Source organism: Pseudophryne corroboree, chromosome 4 (genome assembly GCF_028390025.1).
Source record: "Pseudophryne corroboree isolate aPseCor3 chromosome 4, aPseCor3.hap2, whole genome shotgun sequence".
NCBI lineage: Eukaryota > Metazoa > Chordata > Amphibia > Anura > Myobatrachidae > Pseudophryne > Pseudophryne corroboree.
The window spans coordinates 158238225-158261730 of record NC_086447.1 but is presented as its reverse complement, the minus strand read 5'-3'; the positions used below and the strand labels follow the sequence as shown (position 1 = coordinate 158261730).

General features: G+C 46.5%; 1 protein-coding gene across 1 annotated transcript; it reads right to left on the bottom strand.

The window, feature by feature from the left end:
- Positions 1–9269: 9269 nt before the first annotated feature.
- MSL2 (MSL complex subunit 2) lies at positions 9270–22903 on the bottom strand. Its single transcript, XM_063915512.1, has 2 exons — positions 21995–22903; positions 9270–16177 (listed from the first exon to the last, which is right to left on the bottom strand). The coding sequence occupies exons 1-2, from the start codon at positions 22134–22136 to the stop codon at positions 14565–14567; spliced, it is 1755 nt and encodes a 584-aa protein (XP_063771582.1). The 5' UTR covers positions 22137–22903; the 3' UTR covers positions 9270–14564.
- Positions 22904–23506: the final 603 nt, after the last annotated feature.

The window sequence follows — 23506 nt, the reverse complement described above, 5'->3', positions numbered from 1 at the left end:
ACCGCACACACACAAGTAATGCTCTGACTGAGGACAGGACCCCACAAAGCCCTTTGGGGAGACAGAGAGAGAGTATGCCAGCACACACCAGAGCGCTATATGTGGGGATTAACACTATAACTGAGTGAAATTTCCCCAATAGCTGCTTGTATATATAATATTGCGCCTAAATTTAGTGCCCCCCCTCTCTTTTTAACCCTTTGAGCCTGAAAACTACAGGAGAGAGCCTGGGGAGCTTTCTTCCAGCTGCACTGTGAAGAGAAAATGGCGCCAGTGTGTCTGAGGGAGATAGCTCCGCCCCTTTTTCGCTGACTTTTCTCCCGCTTTTTTCTGGATTCTGGCAGGGGTAATTATCACATATAGAGCCTCTGGGGCTATATATTGTGGTATTTTTGCCAGCCAAGGTGTTTTTATTGCTGCTCAGGGCGCCCCCCCCCAAGCGCCCTGCACCCTCAGTGACCGGAGTGTGAAGTGTGTATGAGGAGCAATGGCGCACAGCTGCAGTGCTGTGCGCTACCTTGGTGAAGACTGATGTCTTCTGCCGCCGATTTTCCGGACCTCTTCTTGCTTCTGGCTCTGTAAGGGGGACGGCGGCGCGGCTCCGGGACCGAACACCAAGGCTGGGCCTGCGGTCGATCCCTCTGGAGCTAATGGTGTCCAGTAGCCTAAGAAGCCCAAGCTGGCTGCAAGCAGGCAGGTTCGCTTCTTCTCCCCTTAGTCCCTCGCTGCAGTGAGCCTGTTGCCAGCAGGTCTCACTGAAAATAAAAAACCTAAATCTATACTTTCTTTCTAAGGGCTCAGGAGAGCCCCTAGTGTGCATCCAACCTCGGCCGGGCACAAAATCTAACTGAGGCTTGGAGGAGGGTCATAGTGGGAGGAGCCAGTGCACACCAGGTAGTCATAAATCTTTCTAGAGTGCCCAGCCTCCTTCGGAGCCCGCTATTCCCCATGGTCCTTACGGAGTTCCCAGCATCCACTAGGACGTCAGAGAAATGTGTAATACATCCTTCATTGCTACAATCATGTAGCGGATGGCTTTAGTCATTTTAGGCTGCAACTTTGCCTCATCGTCATCGACACTGGAGTCAAATTCCGTGTCGACATCTGTGTCAACTATCTGGGATAGTGTGCTTTTGAGACCCTGACGGCCTCTGTGCTGTAGGATCAGGCATAGGTTGAGACCCTGACTGTCCCAAGGTTACAGTTTTATCCAATCTGTTATGCAAGGAGTTTACATGATCATTTAACACCTTCCACATATCCATCCAATCAGGTGTCGGCACCGACACCACACTCAGCTGCACTTGTTCTGCCTCCACGTATCCTTCATCAAACATGTCGACACAGGCGTACCGACACACCGCACACACACAGGGAATGCTCTGACTGAGGACAGGACCCCACAAAGGCTTTTGGGGAGACAGAGAGAGAGTATGCCAGCACACACCCCAGCGCTATATAACCCAGGGATTACACTGTACTTTAGTTTTTACCCCGTAGCTGCTGTTAAATATATCTCTGCGCCTAAATTTATGTGCCCCCCCCCCCCCCTCTCTTTTTTACCCTCTATTGCACCTGTATACTGCAGGGGAGAGCCTGGGGAGCGTCCTTCCAGCGGAGCTGTGAAGAGAAAATGGCGCTGGTGTGCTGAGGAAGAAGGCCCCGCCCCCTCAGCGGCGGGCTTCTGTCCCGCTTTAATGTGTAAAAAATGGTGGGGGCTCGGGCCTACAGTCCCAGACTGTATATATATATATATATGTCTATTTTTGCCAAAAAGGTAATTAATTGCTGCCCAGGGCGCCCCCCCCCTGCGCCCTACAGTGACCGGAGTGTGCGGTGTGCTGTGGGAGCAATGGCGCACAGCTGCAGTGCTGTGCGCTACCTTAAGTGAAGACAGGAGTCTTCAGCCGCCGATTTCGATGTCTTCATGTTTCTGCTGCTTCTGTTCTTCTGGCTCTGCGAGGGGGACGGCGGCGCGACTCCGGAAACGGACGATCAAGGTTAGGTACCTGTGTTCGATCCCTCTGGAGCTAATGGTGTCCAGTAGCCTAAGAAGCGCTACCTAGCTGCCGTGAGTAGGTTTGCTTCTCTCCCCTCAGTCCCTCGTAGCAGAGAGTCTGTTGCCAGCAGAAGCTCTCTGAAAATAAAAAACCTGACAAAATACTTTCTTTTCTAGCAAGCTCAGGAGAGCCCACTAGGAGCACCCAGCTCTGGCCGGGCACAGATTCTAACTGAGGTCTGGAGGAGGGGCATAGAGGGAGGAGCCAGTGCACACCAGATAGTACTGAATCTTTTTTTTAGAGTGCCCAGTCTCCAGCGGAGCCCGTCTATTCCCCATGGTCCTTACAGAGTCCCCAGCATCCACTAGGACGTTAGAGAAACCTAACAAATATACTTTGTCAGGAAGCTCAGGAGAGCTCCCTGCAGTGCACCCAACTCCTCTGGGCACAGTATCAAACTGAGGCCTAGAGGAGGGGCATAGAGGGAGGAGCCAGTGCACACCCAGACCTAAAGTCTTTCTTAAAGTGCCCATGTCTCCTGCGGAGCCCGTCTATCCCCATGGTCCTTTCGGAGTCCCCAGCATCCTCTAGGACGTTAGAGAAAAAAAAAAAATAATCTTCTCAGGGATCTCCAGAGCTGTGCACGACTCTAATGGCACAAAATTCTAAACTGGCTGTAGGAGGGGCATAGTAGGGAGGAGCCAGCACACACCATCACTGAGAAATTTAAAATGCACCGACTCCATAGGACCCCATCTATACCCACAGTAAACCATTCCACCAGTATCCCCTAAGGAGGACAGAGAAATATAAATTACAAATTCAACTTTCAAGATGAATGTAAAGTATTTGAAAAATATGCCCCAACACAGAACAAGCAAGCGGAGGAAACCGGTTTCTCTCCAGACATTTTTGGAACTATAAATCACAACATGTGCTACCAAGCAAGAGCTGGTGCGTGTAGTTCCTCTGCAGCCAGGTCTCAATTGCCTACACCCGATTTAAATAGACATGTTTAAACAGGTTCTTTATATCAGGCAAAAGTAGCAATAAGAAGGGGGGGGTATCTAATTAGAGGTGAAAAAATAAGATTTTACTTACCGATAAATCTATTTCTCGTAGTCCGTAGTGGATGCTGGGGACTCTGTCAGGACCATGGGGGATTAGCGGCTCCGCAGGAGACAGGGCACAAAAATAAAGCTTTAGGATCAGGTGGTGTGCACTGGCTCCTCCCCCTATGACCCTCCTCCAAGCCTCAGTTAGGATACTGTGCCCGGACGAGCGTACACAATAAGGAAGGATTTTGAATCCCGGGTAAGACTCATACCAGCCACACCAATCACACCGTACAACTTGTGATCTGAACCCAGTTAACAGTATGACAACGTAGGAGCCTCTGAACAGACGGCTCACAACAAGAACAACCCGATTTCTTTGTAACAATAACTATGTACAAGTATTGCAGACAATCCGCACTTGGGATGGGCGCCCAGCATCCACTACGGACTACGAGAAATAGATTTATCGGTAAGTAAAATCTTATTTTCTCTAACGTCCTAGTGGATGCTGGGGACTCCGTCAGGACCATGGGGATTATACCAAAGCTCCCAAACGGGCGGGAGAGTGCGGATGACTCTGCAGCACCGAATGAGAGAACTCCAGGTCCTCTTTAGCCAGGGTATCAAATTTGTAGAATTTTACAAACGTGTTCTCCCCCGACCACGTAGCTGCTCGGCAGAGTTGTAATGCCGAGAACCCTCGGGCAGCCGCCCAGGATGAGCCCACCTTCCTTGTGGAATGGGCCTTGACAGATTTAGGCTGTGGCAGGCCTGCCACAGAATGTGCAAGTTGAATTGTGCTACAAATCCAACGAGCAATCGTCTGCTTAGAAGCAGGAGCACCCAGCTTGTTGGGTGCACACAGTATAAACAGCGAGTCAGATTTTCCGACTCCAGCCGTCCTTGAAATATATATTTTCAATGCCCTGACAACGTCCAGCAACTTGGAATCCTCCAAATCGCTAGTAGCCGCAGGCACCACAATAGGCTGGTTCAGGTGAAACGCTGACACCACCTTAGGCAGAAAATGAGGACGCGTCCGCAGTTCTGCCCTGTCCGAATGGAAAATCAGATATGGGCTTTTATACGATAAAGCCGCCAATTCTGACACTCTCCTGGCTGAAGCCAGGGCCAGTAGCATGGTTACTTTCCATGTAAGATATTTCAAATCCGCCGATTTGAGTGGCTCAAACCAATGGGATTTGAGAAAATCCAAAACTACATTAAGGTCCCACGGAGCCACTGGGGGCACAACCGGGGGCTGTATATGTAGTACTCCTTTTACAAAAGTCTGGACTTCAGGAACTGAAGCCAATTCTTTCTGGAAGAAAATCGACAGGGCCGAAATTTGAACCTTAATGGACCCCAACTTGAGGCCCATAGACAATCCTGTTTGCAGGAAATGTAGGAATCGACCCAATTGAAATTCCACCGTGGGGGCCTTCCTGGCCTCACACCACGCAACATATTTTCTCCAAATGCGGTGATAATGTTGTGCAGTCACCTCCTTCCTGGCTTTTACCAGTGTAGGAATGACCTCTTCCGGAATGCCTTTTTCCCTTAGAATTCGGCGTTCAACCGCCATGCCGTCAAACGCAGCCGCGGTAAGTCTTGGAATAGACACGGTCCCTGCTGAAGCAGGTCCCGTCTTAGAGGTAGAGGCCACGGATCTTCCGTGAGCATCTCCTGAAGTTTCGGGTACCAAGTTCTTCTTGGCCAATCCGGAGCCACGAGTATCGTTCTTACTCCCCTTTGCCGTATAATTCTCAGTACTTTTGGTATGAGAGGCAGAGGAGGAAACACATACACTGACTGGAACACCCACGGCGTTACCAGAGCGTCCACAGCTATTGCCTGAGGGTCTCTTGACCTGGCGCAATACCTGTCCAGTTTTTTGTTGAGGCGAGACGCCATCATGTCCACCTTTGGTTTTTCCCAACGGTTCACAATCATGTGGAAGACTTCTGGATGAAGTCCCCACTCTCCCGGGTGTAGATCGTGTCTGCTGAGGAAGTCTGCTTCCCAGTTGTCCACTCCCGGAATGAACACTGCTGACAGTGCTATCACATGATCTTCCGCCCAGCGAAGAATCCTTGCAGCTTCTGCCATTGCTCTCCTGCTTCTTGTGCCGCCCTGTCTGTTTACGTGGGCGACTGCCGTGATGTTGTCCGACTGGATCAACACCGGCTGACCCTGAAGCAGGGGTTTTGCCAGGCTTAGAGCATTGTAAATCGCTCTTAGCTCCAGTATATTTATGTGAAGAGACATCTCCAGGTTTGACCATACTCCCTGGAAGTTTCTTCCCTGTGTGACCGCTCCCCAGCCTCTCAGATTGGCATCCGTGGTCACCAGGACCCAATCCTGTATGCCGAATCTGCGGCCCTCTAACAGATGAGCACTCTGCAACCACCACAGAAGAGACACCCTTGTCCGTGGCGACAAGGTTATCCGCTGATGCATCTGCAGATGCGATCCGGACCATTTGTCCAGCAGATCCCACTGAAAAGTTCGTGCGTGGAATCTGCCGAATGGAATCGCTTCGTAAGAAGCCACCATCTTTCCCAGGACTCTTGTGCATTGATGCACAGACACTTTCCCTGGTTTTAGAAGGTTCCTGACAAGTTCGGATAACTCCTTGGCTTTCTCCTCCGGAAGAAACACCTTTTTCTGAACCGTGTCCAGAATCATTCCCAGGAACAGCAGACGTGTCGTCGGGGTCAATTGAGATTTTGGAAAATTCAGAATCCACCCGTGCTGTTGCAGCACTATTTGGGTTAGTGCTACTACGTCCCCCAGCTGTTCCCTGGACCTTGCCCTTATCAGGAGATCGTCCAAGTAAGGGATAATTAATACGCCTTTTCTTCGTAGAAGAAACATCATTTCGGCCATTACCTTGGTAAAGACCCGAGGTGCCGTGGACAATCCAAACGGCAGCGTCTGAAACTGATGACAGTTTTGCACCACGAACCTGAGGTACCCTTGATGTGAAGGGCAAATTGGGACATGCAGGTAAGCATCCTTGATGTCCAGGGACACCATAAAGTCCCCTTCTTCCAGATTCGCTATCACTGCTCTGAGTGACTCCATCTTGAACTTGAATTTTTGTATGTACAGGTTCAAAGATTTCAGATTTAGAATAGGTCTTACCGAGCCGTCCGGCTTCGGTACCACAAATAGTGTGGAATAATACCCCTTTCCCTGTTGTAGGAGGGGTACCTTGACTATCACCTGCTGAGAATACAGCTTGTGAATGGCTTCCAATACCGTCGCCCTGTCTGAGGGAGACGTTGGCAGAGCAGACTTTAGGAACCGGCGAGGGGGAGACTTCTCGAATTCCAACCTGTAACCCTGAGATATTATCTGCAGGATCCAGGGGTCCACCTGTGAGTGAGCCCATTGTGCGCTGAAATTCTTGAGTCGACCCCCCCACCGCCCCCGAGTCCGCTTGTAAAGCCCCAACGTCATGCTGAGGGCTTTGCAGAAGCCGGGGGGGCTTCTGCTCCTGGGAAGAAGTTGCTTGGTGCACTCTCTTACCCTTTCCTTTGCCTCGGGGCAAATATGACTGTCCTTTCGCCCGCTTGTTCCTATAGGAACGAAAGGACTGCGGCTGAAAAGACGGTGTCTTTTTCTGTTGGGAGGGGACCTGAGGTAAAAAGGTGGATTTCCCGGCTGTTGCCGTGGCCACCAAATCCGATAGACCGACCCCAAATAATTCCTCCCCCTTATACGGCAATACTTCCATATGCCGTTTGGAATCCGCATCACCTGACCATTGTCGCGTCCATAAACTTCTTCTGGCAGATATGGACATCGCACTTACTCTCGATGCCAGAGTGCAAATATCCCTCTGTGCATCTCGCATATATAGAAATGCATCCTTTAAATGCTCTATAGTCAGTAAAATACTGTCCCTATCCAGGGTATCAATATTTTCAGTCAGGGAATCCGACCAAACCACCCCAGCACTGCACATCCATGCAGAGGCGATGGCTGGTCGCAGTATAACACCAGTATGAGTGTATATACTTTTCAGGGTAGTTTCCAGCCTCCTATCTGCTGGATCCTTGAGGGCGGCCGTTTCAGGAGACGGTAACGCCACTTGTTTTGATAAGCGTGTGAGCGCCTTATCCACCCTAGGGGGTGTTTCCCAGCGCGCCCTAACCTCTGGCGGGAAAGGATATAATGCCAATAACTTCTTTGAAATTAGCAGTTTTCTATCGGGGTTAACCCACGCTTCATCACACACTTCATTCAATTCGTCTGATTCAGGAAAAACTACAGGTAGTTTTTTCAGACCCCACATAATACCCCTTTTTGTGGTACATGCAGTATCAGAGATATGTAAAGCCTCCTTCATTGCCGTGATCATATAACGTGTGGCCCTACTGGAAAATACGTTTGTTTCTTCACCGTCGACACTAGATTCGGTGTCTGGGTCTGTGTCGACCGACTGAGGTAAAGGGCGTTTTACAGCCCCTGACGGTGTCTGAGACGCCTGTACAGGTACTAACTGGTTTTCCGGCCGTCTCATGTCGTCAACTGATTTTTGTAATGTGCTGACATTATCACGTAATTCCATAAATAAAGCCATCCATTCCGGTGTCGACTCCCTAGGGGGTGACATCACCATTACCGGCAATTGCTCCGCCTCCACACCAACATCGTCCTCATACATGTCGACACACACGTACCGACACAGCAGACACACAGGGAATGCTCTTATCGAAGACAGGACCCCACTAGCCCTTTGGGGAGACAGAGGGAGAGTTTGCCAGCACACACCCAAGCGCTATAAATATATAGGAACAACCCTATAGAAGTGTTGTCTCCCTTATAGCAGCTTAATATATATCAAAAAACGCCAAAAAAAGTGCGCCCCCCCTCTCTTTTTTACCCTGTTTCTGTAGTGCAGGGGAGAGTCCTCGGAGCCTTCCTCGCAGCGGAGCTGAGCAGGAAAATGGTGCTGTGTGCTGAGGAGATAGGCCCCGCCCCCTATTTCGGCGGGCTCTTCTCCGGAGTTTGTGAGACCTGGCAGGGGTTAAATACATCCATATAGCCCCAAGGCTATATGTGATGTATTTTTTAGCCAGAACAAGGTATTCTCATTGCTGCCCAGGGCGCCCCCTGCAGCACCCTGCGTGACCGCTGGTGGGAAGTGTGCGACAACAATGGCGCACAGCTGCAGTGCTGTGCGCTACCTCATGAAGACTGAAAAGTCTTCTGCCGCCGGTTTCTGGACCTCTTCGCTTTTCGGCATCTGTAAGGGGGTCGGCGGCGCGGCTCCGGGACCGGACTCCATGGCTGGGCCTGTGTTCGATCCCTCTGGAGCTAATGGTGTCCAGTAGCCTAAGAAGCCAATCCATCCTGCACGCAGGTGAGTTCACTTCTTCTCCCCTAAGTCCCTCGTTGCAGTGAGCCTGTTGCCAGCAGGACTCACTGAAAATAAAAAACCTAAAAACTTTTTCTAAGCAGCTCTTTAGGAGAGCCACCTAGATTGCACCCTGCTCGGACGGGCACAAAAACCTAACTGAGGCTTGGAGGAGGGTCATAGGGGGAGGAGCCAGTGCACACCACCTGATCCTAAAGCTTTATTTTTGTGCCCTGTCTCCTGCGGAGCCGCTAATCCCCCATGGTCCTGACGGAGTCCCCAGCATCCACTAGGACGTTAGAGAAAAAAACGTTTTCCCAATGTTTTCCTTACTCCCCCCACCCCCCCGCAAGCTAGCTGTACAATTTAGATTGCCCGTAAACACACAGGTTCAGTGAAACACGTGTATTTTCAGTAGAAACAGCCCAGTTTTCGCAAAAAAAAAAAAAAAAAAGGGAGCCGTTTCTGGGGATTTGGTTTCGCCTGCCTGAGGCAGAGGGAAACAAAATCCCAGATAAACCACATCTCACGCCGGCTATCGAAGCTAATTAGATACCCCCCAGCAGGACAATTAGCTGCGGTAAATTACTGCAGCTAATTGGATACCACCCAAAATATTTTTGGAACAAGCTGTATAGATATCTGTGGATGGTAAAATAACCCAACAAAAAAAAAAATTTTTTTAAACCATTACATTTTGCCAAGTAGCCAATCAGTACAAAACACAGTTTTCAGCCACTGGATAAAGTTCAGAAGCTTGGGACAGACAGCAGATAATATACTCCCCTTTTCTCCAGCTACCTTTACCAATAAGGTGTGCATTACACTACAAGCGGCACCACATTATTAAAAAACTAATATTTATTGATAAAATTTACATATCAATACAGGCTTTAAAAAGGTGGCAGTGAATACCAGCATAGGAAAGGAAAAAAAAAAAACTTGCAACACCTAACCAGTTCAATAAGGACTGCAAACCTCAACAACTCTCAGAAGGTTCTGCTCAGACCTTGCTCCTGTGATAATGGTCTGTGTTTATCACCAGGATATTCATGACTTCCTTCTACCCATGGAGTGTGGCTGGTGCCTGTAGGACAGTACTTACCAGCGGTGAATGTTTAACACATTATCAGAGACGTCACTGAAAGTAAAATGTGCATTTCACAAGTGCAAAATAAATTTACAGAGTTAGGGAAATATCTAAGTGCTCTACGTAGAATCCTTTCCCCAGGAGCATTTAGCAGACTTAAGTGTGAGGATGGCACAGACTGACCGCTGTAGGAGACATCTTCCTTGGTTCTCCCACGCAGACCATTTGTGATCCCAAAACCACTGAAGAACAAGTACGCAATCACAGACAAATAATGGCCTCTAAATATAAATAATGGGGGAAAGGTTTTTGGTCAACTCAGAAAACCACAGCACAAAAACATAACGAAATACAATTTGGTTTTAATAAGACATCACAGAACGTCATACTTAATAATTAAACAAAAAAAACATAGGTGCCAAGATAATAACATTTCCCACCGTTTATGATCGTTATCAAAAATAGTTTAAACTCTTCTTGCAAAAAACAAAATAAAATAAAGGGTGTGGGGCAGGGTGGGATTGTTACAGGACAGACATAGCTGAACTTCCTATGGCTTTTGCCTTGACCTTCCCCTACACACATACATATCAGTAAATTATATATAGCAATCTCAGAGGACACCATGCTGCATAGCACAGACCAGGACTGAAATGGTGCATAAGACGGAGGCACTACACCTTATACTGAGTGCGTATCCTAGGAGGGATATACCAGTTGAGTGGAAACCTTGTGCTTGGTTGTATAATAACAAAGGCTAATGGCTCCTGCTGTACACCATGTAGACAGGCCAGAAAATGCACCATGTAGGACTTGAAGTAGTGCATTATAACTACTAGGAGGAAACCATATTATAGGCATGCTATACAGGGTGCCCCATTGCTCAGATTAGTCTTAGTAAGGACCTGCAGCTGAAGATATATATTGTTACACCTGTACACAGAGGCATTGACTATATTATCTGTTGCGTTTTATACGGTTACTGCACTAGTAAGAAAGCTGAATTACAGTGGGAACATTTTCTCTGGATAGGTTTTCACAAGTTTGGTGTACACAATCTACACTACACTGTACACTAAGCAATATGCTTGGAAAGGGATAACTGCATCCAGTGCCCTCACATAATACACAGGTGACCTGTGTCAGGGTATCCTGAAAATCTGAACCAAAAGTCAGGCGTTGCACAGGAGAACGCGCTAGCACAGTATCAAGCTGTATTAAAGTCTCTCTACAAAAGGGAACTCCATTTTCAATTTAGCAAAAAGAAAAGAAAATACATAAAACCAAACTTGTTAATTACAGGGACATTGTAGCAATGTGTAACATCAGAATTGCCAACACATGTAAGGTCTCTGGGAAATATAGCAGCTCAATATAAAATTTATATAAACGTAGCGCTGAGAGGAAATGTGACACTATACACTCATATCTTTTATCTCAATGTCCAGCTCTAAAGGAAAGAGCTATGCTTCCTCCAGGCCAGCCACACCATATAGGTATTTTCCAAAGGGAACTGTATACAACTCCATGAAGAGCTGTACTGTAGATTCTGACCACATACAGTACATCCAACCTACAAAGCACATCCATGTAAAATACTGCTAGTACAGGTTAAAGTGCTTCGCGGAGACCAGAACAGACCACATCTAAACACCCCCTATACAGGTCTTTACAGTAAGTACAATCCCCCAACCAAACAAGCAGAATAGTAGGGGCCTAATGTTCAGGCCCTGCTGTGTAGAACCTGGATAACAGAACATGCTGAATCTATTGCTGTAAACACAAATGCACAGTCCAGAGACTCAGAATGGCAGTAGCAGAGTGGACTGTTACCAAGGTGTTGGCCAAACTGTTTTCTCAAGTTCTCCCAACAGTGCATGTTTTCCAGAACTACTGCATATAACTGAAATAATTTGCTTCAACTGCAGATATTTTAAAATTAGAATACCTGGGCACCATCTAAGAGATTCAAAAAATATGCATTGTTACGAAGGGATTCGTATACCTAGGGGTATATTTACTAAAGCTTCCAAAACATGAAAAGTGGTAGTGTTGCCCACAGCAACCAGATTCTAGCTGTATTTTTATATTGTATCCTAGAAAATGACAAAATGGTTGCTATGGGCAATACAACCACTTTTCATAGTCATTTACACTAGTTGGGAGGAGTCACACCTACTGTTGCATTATAATATGGCAGCCAGTCTGTCAGGTAAGGGGAACAGATCTCATTGTAAGCGCTGTAGTATATGGGGGAGGGAGGGGGGGGGCAGTAGGGGGGAGAGAGAGTGCTTCTTTAATCCTATATGTTACCAACCATGTCTCCATACACATCATTGTAACCAACATGTATTTCCATACACACCATTATAACCAAAATGTATTTCCAAACAGCATGTAACTGAAGTCAGTGGTGATGCAATACTGGATGCCAGATCCATTTTATTGCTGGATTACTCACTGTACAGTATCTGGCTGTACAATAGCATCCCAACCAAAAAGAGTGCAAGCGACAAGCCGGGAATACAGAGAACAGTCCATGATGCTTTGTGATGCCACCTAGGGTTCGTAAGAGAAGACTGGCACAGCCTTCTGCTGCAAGTTTTAGGTAAACTTTTGATATATTTGGCGCATAAGGCACCGTGCAGCGCATCTTATAGCAGTAATTGGACCGAAGAAACAAACATTGAATGGGAGATTATAAAAGGTGGAAGAGACACCATTGGGCAGAGGTTCTCAAATACTGTCCTCAAGGCACTGCAACGGTCCAGATTACTGATATATCCATGGCTCAGCACAGATGGCTAAATCGAATTGACTGGGGTGCTAATTAAGTACCTGTGGCCAAGCAGGGATATACTTAAAACGTGGATCCTTTGGGGTAGCTTGAGGACTGCATTTGAGAACCCCTGCCATGGGGAGTGTATCAAAATATAGAAATATAGAATATTCAAATATAGAAATGTGCACAGTATCTGGCTCCTCTTCCACTTGTATAGAACTAATGAGACCTGTTGCTGATCGGTTCTCCGGCTACCTATTATATGACGCATAGCAGAATATGGACAACAGCTATTCACAATATAGAGCTAGAACCTTAGTCCGTTAGTCATCTGCCTATTCACCAAAAACAGGATGTAAAAAAAAAAAAAAAAAAAAAAAAAAAAAAGGAGAAAAGAACACCCGAGAACTACAAACAGGAAACTAATTGATGTGTTTAGAAATGTAATATAAGGAGTCAAAAATAATGTGATCCTTTCTTTTTAATGAATCTTGATAGTTTAAGAACACATCTTAAATGGTTCACAACATCCTCCAAAGTACACTAACTGTAAGCTATGAGACAATAGACTATTTTACTGTTATTTATCAGTGTAATACTTCAGGTGATTGCAGAGCCAGGTGTGTCATGTCAGGTGAACACGGATTGTAGCCCTAGATAACAAAGAATAATCACACTTGCTACTCTTCTGAGCTACCCAGAGCCAGTACAATGAACAGCAATATTACGATCATCAGTGATCTATTGTACACGTTTGAACACATCTATCAGTTTATAATGTACCGCAGATGACCTTACAACCTCCAATTGGGAACATGGCCCAAAGCTATGGTTTCTTTTCCACTCTGGGGGGTAAATTTACTATGCAGCACATTTCAAAGCTGCTGTATCTTCTGAGGTTTTGGATACTAGATTTCAAAGGTTAATACCAGGCTTATTTTGGGTTTGCATTTATTGTCCCTTTAAATCCAACAGGAAAAACTACTAAATACACAGCAGCTCTGAAAACCGTTCCATAGCAAATTTACCACTTGGAGGTTTGTTTTCTGTATGATGGTTTACATGAAATAAATGACCTATTAACATACTTGTGATACCATAGGAATAATACATAACCTGCTCTGTTGCTGACAACCAACCCACATTTAATGCAGACATCATTCAGTGTGGCCCAGTTGTTTCACTATGATTTAAAGCAGGGGTAGGCAATAACCGCCCCTCTAGCTTCTGTTGAACTACACATCTCAGAATGCCCTGCAACAATTTTAGCATGGCCAAATAGCAAAACTGTGGCAGGGAATGCTGGTATGTGCAGTTCTATAGCAGCTGGAACGCTGCTCATAACTCCTGCAAATAGCTGAATTATTATAGGATTTCTGAAAAATGAAAACGGAGGGGTAAGGACAAACATCTAGATCAATGTCATACCCAACCTCCATTTTCCAGGAACCATACAGTGCTGGTAGACCTCCTTCCCTTTACCAATCTGCATACTACACAGTTTCCATATATGTGAAGTGTAATTATCAACAATACTATATCATTGTAGATGAGGGCTAAGCGAGCCACGGACTTACGAAATAGGGAAAGTTTTGGGTTGTTTTTTTCTTTTGTTTTTAATCTACAGGTCACATTCACTGCTTTGTGCGTTTCCCACCAGGACAACAGACATAGAATAAAGACTGTACTATAAACACAGATTTGAAAGTTGGTGACTTCTTTGGAATGCAGCAGGCAAATCAGACAAAGATGTGAACTTCCAATCAGGAGGCGTGTTGGCTAATCCTAAATGTGCATCATAACAGTTATTTCAATAATAAACTAATGTGGAATCTGTACTTGCTTTCTACAGGATGTAATTGGGTAAGCAGTTAGAAGAACGCCACCCTCAGAGACATATGGGACAATGGTTGATAACAACATACAACAGGATACAAGAGGTTGTTGTGTGGTCACTCTTTCTTGCCAAAGATCGTTGTGTATAAATCAGATGCATCAGGAAGTCTTCTCTCCAAAACTCATATTGAAGCCTAGGTTACAATTTCTCATACAGCCAATACGTATCCCATCGTAACATCCCAACACCTCCCCCCACCCCCTGCCCAACCCCCACAAACATGAACACATAACTTAACAATGAACACACTTGATACAAGTGATCTATATGCAAAAGCTCCGGCAAGTTAACCAAACAAAACCATAGCTGCCATAAAACTGCAACCAATCATTTCCCCGCCCTCCAACAGCCAGAAAATCAGGGGCCCAATTAATAGTCAAATCTTAAGTCTATAGCTTCATCTAGGCTTTTGTCATCGTGAGGACTGGCAGCTAAAAACGTTGCCACGGGAGACCCCGCAACATTAATGACACTGGCGCTTGTGCTGGCACTGCGCACAGCAATGCTTGTCAAATTAATGCCCAAAGTAAGCCGCGTCTGCTCTAGAGCCTTCTCTGGCACTGCAAACGCCTCTAACTTCTTCTCTCCGTTTGCCATGTAAGAGTTTTGGCAGCCACGGCAAATACAGTCTAGACAAGCTTTCCGATTGGAGTAACAAGGACAGCGCTGGCCTCGACACGTAAGAACACTTGGATTTTGCGTAGCACGTCCACACTTACAACCTTTCTTCTCAGGTGGCTTCTTATACACAGTTTTTGTTGGGCTACCAGGAACCACATTATTGCTGGGTATCTTCTCCTTTACCTTGTCTTTTGTTTTCAGCAATGGTGGTTTGGATTTTGGGTGCGTTTTCTTATGCATATGCTCTGGATTCTTCTTCAAGGCTTTGTTTGATAGAAGAATAGCCTTGCTGATATTGGACGAGCTGCCCCCATTGGGAACAGACACTATAGGCTGCAAAAAGTTTCTATTCTCCCGTGTCAGTAGAAAAGAAGTCTGGGACCCCAGTGCTGGCCCAAGGATGATGCTGGAGATGGGCAGTGGCAGAACTTTTTCACTGTCGCTTTCTGAGCGTGAACGCTTGCGGTTTGTCTTCACCATTTTCAGGGTTGCAGCTGTACAGGACATCCCAAGTGGTGGAACATGGCTGTCAGACAACAGAACAGTGTGTGTAACAGGCTGGGGGCAGAGATCTAAAAAAGTTCCATTCGACACGGAGGTGTCCAGACTGTGCTGTAGGTCACAATCGGTAACTTCTGAACCTGAAACCGTATCTAAACTCTGGAGAACTTCCTCTACACTAAGTAGCAATGGGTCGTTGCTTTTGAGGTCATCAGTGTAGCCGCATATATCAAGTCCAGCAGCGCACAACTCACTAGTGGAAACTGGGTCACAGACCGATTCTAAACTCTCTGACAAGTCTTCTGTTTTAATACCAACAGCTGTGCAACAAAGGTCAATGGTTCTGGGACTCTGAGGGGAAGGGATATTTACAGTGAGTTCAGTTTCCGATAGGCCATTGCAGTTGGGCAAACCATTAGCAACTGTGCACTCAGATTCTAGGTTGGGTGTATCTTGGGTGATGTGGCAGAGGTTTGCCTCAGACTCTGTAACCAGTTCTGAATTGCAAGGTAAAGGGGAATGAGAAGGACACAGTGGTGAGGGGGCCTCTGACGTGCCTCCATGTTCTTCCTCAGGAGTAGATTCCTCCACAGATTCATCAGGAAGAAATGCCAAAATGTCCGCAGAGCACTCCACAGTATTCAGTAAGTCCTGTGCCAGAGGGGTGTGTGTAATGTACTCGCACAGTTTTTTGTAGCAGCTCACCAGAATGTCCAACTGCTTGTTCTCCTCAAACTGGCTACAGTCTTTGCACCAGCTGCAGGAAGGCTTCAGCATCATCTTCTTGCCTTTGCACATCTTGCAAACATAATGCTGACATGTCGAATTGATTGGAGCAAGAGGGTCCTCAAGCAAATTTCCTGAAGACAAATGAGAAAAAAAAAAAAAAAAAAGTGTTATAACACTGTGGTTATGAAAACATTTAGAAGAACACTTCTGTATTATAAAGGACTGGAGTCAATTATACGTAATTGTGCATTTTTAGCCAGTTACAGTAGGCTGATCATACTCATACCTACACAGGCTGTGAGCCGAATCAGCCTTATGCGACTTTTTACGTATAAGAGATTTATACCATATAGTTATTACGATAGAGAAACTATTCTTGCCAATACAGCAGCTACTGGGTGGAAATCAATTTCAGGTATCAGCGCAAAGTGCAATTACGGATGGCGGCACTACTGTAAATGGCTGATACAATATGTGCACATCCGGGCATGCAGTATATTGCGGTGAATTTGCTTCTCCACATTATCTGCCATTTCACATGTCTCGAATGCTTCAGCACCAGGTTTATTACAATGCTCAGAAGTACAAAGCCAATACAACTATATTTTTAGGTATTGTTCCTAGGAACATATTGCTCTTTGCACACGAAACGTAAATAGGTTTTATTTTCAAAACAAGTTCAGCTTTTAAGTCAGATGTTATGCCGACAGACTAGGCAGCCACCAGAACGCTGATCCCAAATATGATTACATCTAGTAACATTATGTAACCAGCATCTGCGCCAGCAATACTGATATTATTACTATACTGCACAGAACACGTGCCCACGCCTCGTGCACTGGGTTTCCCCAGAAAAAAGGGTCATTTGCGCTTGGCAATGAGATGTTAACATGGGGAAAATGAGGCAGAGTCCTCTACTAAAGAAAGTTTTACCTTATAGGGGAATATCCAGTTGCCGCTGGATTTACCACATGGCTATTTGCCAGCCCGGACCTAATCAATTTGGTCACATAGTATGCGCATAACAAGGATTGTACGTATTAAAAGCCTCAACACATTTTAAAGATGTGCATATGGATTACAGAATTATCATTTTTTTTATTCCCAGATAATGACAGGTAAAAACACACTGTTCCAAGAGCACTGAATTAGGCGACAACCCAAAAACGTGAAACATTCCTGTTACGTTACTTTTTCTTTCCCCATAGCACTCCGGCATTCAGTGGCGCTGATCTGCTGGCTCAGAGCAAATATGCATGGCTGCACAGACATTGTTGTGTCTGTGGATTAACTAGTGTATCAAGTCAGCAATGTTTACCCAGCTCTCACCAATCGTCTACCATCGGACACAGACACACCCACTAGGCTGTACAGTCACAGGAAATTACAGCATTATCTACATCTGCCTGAGCTCCGTTATACTGTACAGAGGAGCAAGAACATTGCTGCCAATAAGCAAACGCTTGTCAGAAAGTGTGTACAGGTCCTTTAAAATCGGGCATGCTTTAATGTAAAAGGAAAGGCATATTCATTCTAACTCTGTAGGTTAATTCATACATCAGCTATAATTACAGAAATGCATATATGCAGAACAGAGGCACCGTTTCCTCTTTTCCTTATGCCCATGCTCATAATTTCCTATAAGGGCTTGGTCACATGAAGAAATAAAAGAAATGTATGCTTTACACCAGAGGTTCTCAAACTCGGTCCTCGGGAGCCCACACAGTGCATGTTTTGCAGGTAACCCAGCAGGTGCACAGGTGTATTAATTACTCACTGACACATTTTAAAAGGTCCACAGGTGGAGCTAATTATTTCACTTGCGATTCTGTGAGGAGACCTGCAAAACATGCACTGTGTGGGCCCCCGAGGACCGAGTTTGAGAACCTCTGCTTTACACCATGGGGTCAATTCTATTCTCCGACAGTTGAATAGCGCCGGGAGTTTGCTCCCGGCACTATTCAATACAGCGACGAGTGACCCTCAATTGTCGGGAATTCTTCTCTCATCCCCGGGGGATGAGAGAAGAAACCCGACAAAAGTGCTGCCGCGAGGCTGATTCTGTCGGAAATCAGCCTCGCGCCAGGGAGTTAAGTCGGAGAATACCCGTTCTCCCGACAATTCAACATGTTTAGTCGGCGAGAACGGACCATCGCCGACTTAACTGGAGCTGAATTGAATAGCGTCGGGAGCTAATTCCCGGCGCTATTCAACTGTCGGAGAATAGAATTGACCCCCATGTGTTGCACTTTTGCCAAGGCAGTCTATTGCATGGCAGTGGGAAACAGGGTATGGTAAACATGGCAAGCTGCATACTAAACTTGATCTCTCGTCTAAGGTGATGGGAGATCAAAGGACGATATTCAGTAAAAAAATGTCACACCCAAACAGACCGCTGCTTAGCCCTGTAAAGCGGCTGAACTAATGTGTGCAATGCAAAGCGCAGGCTTCCCGCATGGAGCAATAATTGAAATGCCCACTTAACGTACTTTTCCACATCTATTATTGTGTGAAGTGTAATATTGTAAGAAAATCCCTGTATGAAGGTTATCGACCTATGAGATACCATTAGAGATGACTCTTTCAACAGCATTCACGTAAATGCAATAAAGACTACGTAACTGCCAGTATGAAAGCTGAAAGTGAATTAAGGCCAATTAGGTTTTATTTCAAATAGAACATGGCCCAAGTTACATAGATACCACCACCGCAAGTTCTCAAACTCAGTCTTCAGGACCAGAAGCGGATCAGGTTTTCCAGGTCTCAGAGAATCACAAGTGAAATAATTAGCTCTACCTGTGAATCTTTTAAAATGTGTTGGTGAGTAATGACTACACCTGTGCACCTGCTGGTGACCTGGAAAATGTGAGCTGTGTGGGGTCCCGAGGACAGAGTTTGAGAATCTGTGATGGTAGTGGCTAGAGCCTATCACTGAATGTAGGCTCTGAAGTCAGACCACATGACCTATGGGACATACCATTTCACCTGCTATGTCAGGGGAAAGAGCAAAGTCGGTGGGCTAGTAGTTTTGCTATCCACGTCACCATCTATACCAGGCCGGGCCAACCTGTGGCTCTTCAGCTATTGTAAAACTACAAGTCCCATCATGTCTTGCCACAGTTTTGCTATTAGGGATTGCTAAAACTGTGGCAGGGCATGTTGGATGTGTAGTTTCACAACATCTGGAGAGCCACATGTTGGCCAGGCCTGATTTATACCCTTTATTATCCTTTGGGTCCCATGTTCTGCACCTTGCTCCTCCACCTGCCGTGGCGGTTCACATGGTATGTCCTATGATTCACATGGTCTTATTCTCTGAAGGAGACAGACACAACCAATCAGTGATACAATATACACAAATATATGCAGATAAAGAGATCAATAGATAATGATATAAATATGTAACGCTCTCTATGGTGGCGACTCAATTGTTTAGATGGGAGCTATTCAATGGATTTGCGCAACCAGCCCCAAAGGCTGCAATTATTGCTGATTTCTGCTCACACCCACCTGGGTTGCAAGCAGAAATCTGCCTAAAGTAGAACTCGGGGAATGCTCACGAGTGCTGGGTGCACACAGTACTTAGCACAGGAGCGTCTGTTTAGCTACCAATGCATGTGACCAGGCAAGCCAACCCAACAATACACAAAACAAGAAACTGTTGTGTCGAAGCATTAAGTTAACCCTTAACACACTAGGCCAGTATCACTATTGCACCAGAGTTATCATTCAGCTGTATGGCAATAAATTGCAAGCAAAAGTGTCATTACTGTATACTGGATGCTGCAGAGGGCGATACAGGAACCATGTAACATGAATTGGTGCACAGCATAGAACTGACTGCTAGGCAGGCTTGTTGCTGTCGGTTTCACCTCCTTCCCTATACTCCACACTGACTCACATGTCAAAACAGAGGCGTGACAGACCATGGCCATTCCTAGGATGAGGAGTGGCTGTAGTAAGAAGCGGGGAGATGGTCAGTGCTTAAACTATCTACAGAAGAAAGGAGCACAAGAGAGAACAGCAGTCATTATCCACAGACAGCAGGGGGGGGTATCAGCACAAGGAGGCTGAAATCTATAGCTAAGCAAGACAAAGATTGCCTGAAATAAATACTGCAAATTAAGAAATGATCTTACTGTACATATTCAATAATACCAAGTGTAAATACAGATTTTTTTCCCCCCCAAGGAATGTTCTCAGATTAAAGTATTATAATCATATATAATCTAAAGCTGGACAGAGAAAGAAAACAAACCAATCTATGCCACAAATAAAATATCACCACAACTAGCGTAAACGGACAGGATATAACCTACAATAATACAATTGTGTATCGGCCCCTGCCACCACTAATAACTACTAAAAAAAAAAAAAAATACCAAGAGAAAAAGACAAAACTGTCCTGCAGCCCTTAATATATATTACTCAAAATATGCAAGCAAAGCAGGTAAGAAAGCAATGACCAGTTTACTATAAAATGTAATATAATGCTGGATATTTCCACCTAAAACTATATTTCAGACAGAAGTACATAAATGAAAAACAAAAAAACACCACACAACAACAACAACATTTTTTCAGGTTGGGTATCTCAGACTAAGCCTATATATAAGAAAACACAGCCAGAATATGCCAATTACTACAACAGTAAACAGCAAACTAGATAATATATGCTGCTATACTAGATAGACATCCCATAAGTGGTTAACACTGTGCACAGTACTGGGTTTGCTGCTATTGGGCGGATTTCTGCTCACCACCTCTGGAGGGTGTGAGCAGAAATAGTGGGTGCCTTTGGCGGTTGCGTCCATCGGCAAACAATTATAGCCCATCGAACAACTAAAAACAAGTGAATTCACGAAGGACTGGATTAAGATTTAGGAACAAAACAAATAAAGGAGCAATTTGTTACTGGAACAAACTATGTTGCATTACAAGGGGTGCAAATATATGCAGGGAAAACAGGATGGCTTTGTTTTTACACTGAACATTAGAATAAACTCTTCCCGGCCATAAATCTCTACATTTCTAATATGTACCACCTGCAGTGCAACATGGCATCATCAGCGAGCATAGTGCTCTCCTTTTATTCATGTGCTGCTCACTAGAAGATAGCACTGCCCGCGTGCACTACATAGAGAGCATGTGGCAGCAGGGTGAAGCGTGGTTCATGTGATCACTCCCTCAGGACATGTCTCAGAGTGTCAACAAATAGCAAAGAGCCCTGCACACCACAAGCTTATTGCATTGCTGCATTTATTGTGCAGTCATTACTGATGCTGCATTTAGCATCTGTCATAGTGATTGTAACACTCGGATACCCCCAGCAGCTTCAAGTATAGCATGTAGGGGTGCATGCACAGCATAATAGCGAAGAGGTTGTTGAATTATTAGGTGCAGGATAAATATGACATCATGAGCCTTGTTGTCTAAAATCTGATGCCAATGAAACTACCACTGCAATGAAATAAATGTGTTTTGGAAATTCTGCCAGAGAATAATTATCAGAAGTAGGTGACCACATTATCACTGAGGTATTCCGCTATATGTGCAGCTCTGTAATATACCATAACACCAGCCTCGTGTTTCATAGTAAGTTTACATATACCCCACTTTTGTCAGCAATATCCCCTCTCCCAGGGAAGGGAGGCCAGCTTTCCCTAAATGCTAGCAGGGGTCCCTACGCTATACTTATGCCCAGACCTTGCTGGTTCCCCAATGCACTAGCACTGCTTGCGGAGGGCACTATGTAAAGCTATCACAGGAGATTTCTGACCCGCACACATACTACCAACTGCATGACATGGAGCGCACATGAGGAAATCCTGAAAACCTGCTTGTATGCAAGACATGAACAATGGGGGGAGAATAAGCACGGGGCACGCTTCCAGCACGGGCGTCAACGTAATCCCCAGGGCAGGAGCAGGAAAGCTACGGGGGCTCACCGCAGACACAGCAGGCCAGCGCCTGGCGGAAGAAGGGCAGCATCCTGCAGATGTCGGCGGAGGCTTGGGGGTCCCCGGAGTGGTAGTTGAGCACCAGGCGGCTGGCGGAGATGTACAGAGAGGTGGCATTGGCCGGGTTCATCGCAGACTCGGGTCAGTGCGGGCGGCGCCGGCCACCTGCAGGCCTCCCTCCCCCCCTCTCTCACAGATCGCAGTCCGGGGCACCTGGGAGGGGGGCTCCGCAGCTCACATGTCCCCCGGCCCTTACCCCCAGGTCATGGCGTGCGGGGGGGTGCTCAGCCTAGCGCCGGGTCTGCGGCCTCCTCATCCTCACACCCCCGCTCTGCCGCTCACAGCCATGGCCCGCAGGGCAGGACGTGTAATCTAGGCCGCGGTCCAGTCAGGCCTCGCTGGTTCTGCTCGCCGGCTCCGGTATCCGCTTCCTCCTCTGCGCCGGGTGCAGAGCGGGTGACAGGGGGCGGCTCCGGCCTGCAGCGACGGGGACAGGAGCCCCGCTCAGGCCCTCTCTGACGCTTCTCCCTGGGCCTTCGCGGCTCACACGGGCCTAGTGCACGGGAAGTGCCCGCCTCCCGCGGTGCCTCCGGGGTTGGCGGGAGGGGCGCCGGTGCTGGAGGCGGTGTAGGTGGGAAGGGGGGGGGGGGGGGGGGGGAAGAGGTCGCTGGTTGGTTGCAGGACTCGCGCACGCGCCCAGCCTTCCTCTATCTCGCGCTCTCTCCGGTCCGGGTGGTGGTGATCTCGCGCTAGCCGCGCACCCAGTGGCGGGAAGCAGATCAGGCGGCCGGCGCGTTCCCGAGACGGTACACTCCGCCCCCTCTGTACTCCTTCCCCCGGCGCTCGCCGCAGACGGGAGCGAGCGATAGGGAAAGAGGGCGGGGCCGGGCGCAGGCGTTGCGGGGAGGTAATGGAGGAGGCGTTTTTGCTGCTGCTGTAGTGTATATACACAGTGACAGGCACATATATAGCCATATACTGTACGTATAGAGAAACAGACGGAAACACATTCATATACAGTATATACACGTGCCAGTGACGTGCGGGCTGGGGAGGCAGAGCAGCTGTCATACTCGCTCCAGTATACTCCACAGTTTTCACTATAACATACCTCCCAACATGACCCTCTCCAGGAGGGACAGAATTCTCTGCTCCTAGGCATCCTTCTTACTATATGATTGCCATCACCTGTGGTGATCACCTCTCTTATCCATTAACCTGTTCAACACAGGTGCCAGCAATCATACATTAACCACATAACTGACGATTTATTTAACCGAAAACCGCACTGAAATTGTCGGGGTTTTTTTTTTTTTTAGGAGTGAATTAGGTGAAGAACATGAATTTAACCCTATCCCAAATGATTTTAGTTAAAAAAAAGAAAAAGAAAAATATTTTTTCTCTGACGTCCTAGTGGATGCTGGGACTTCCGTAAGGACCATGGGGAATAGCGGCTCCGCAGGAGACTGGGCACAAAAGTAAAAGCTTTAGACTAGCTGG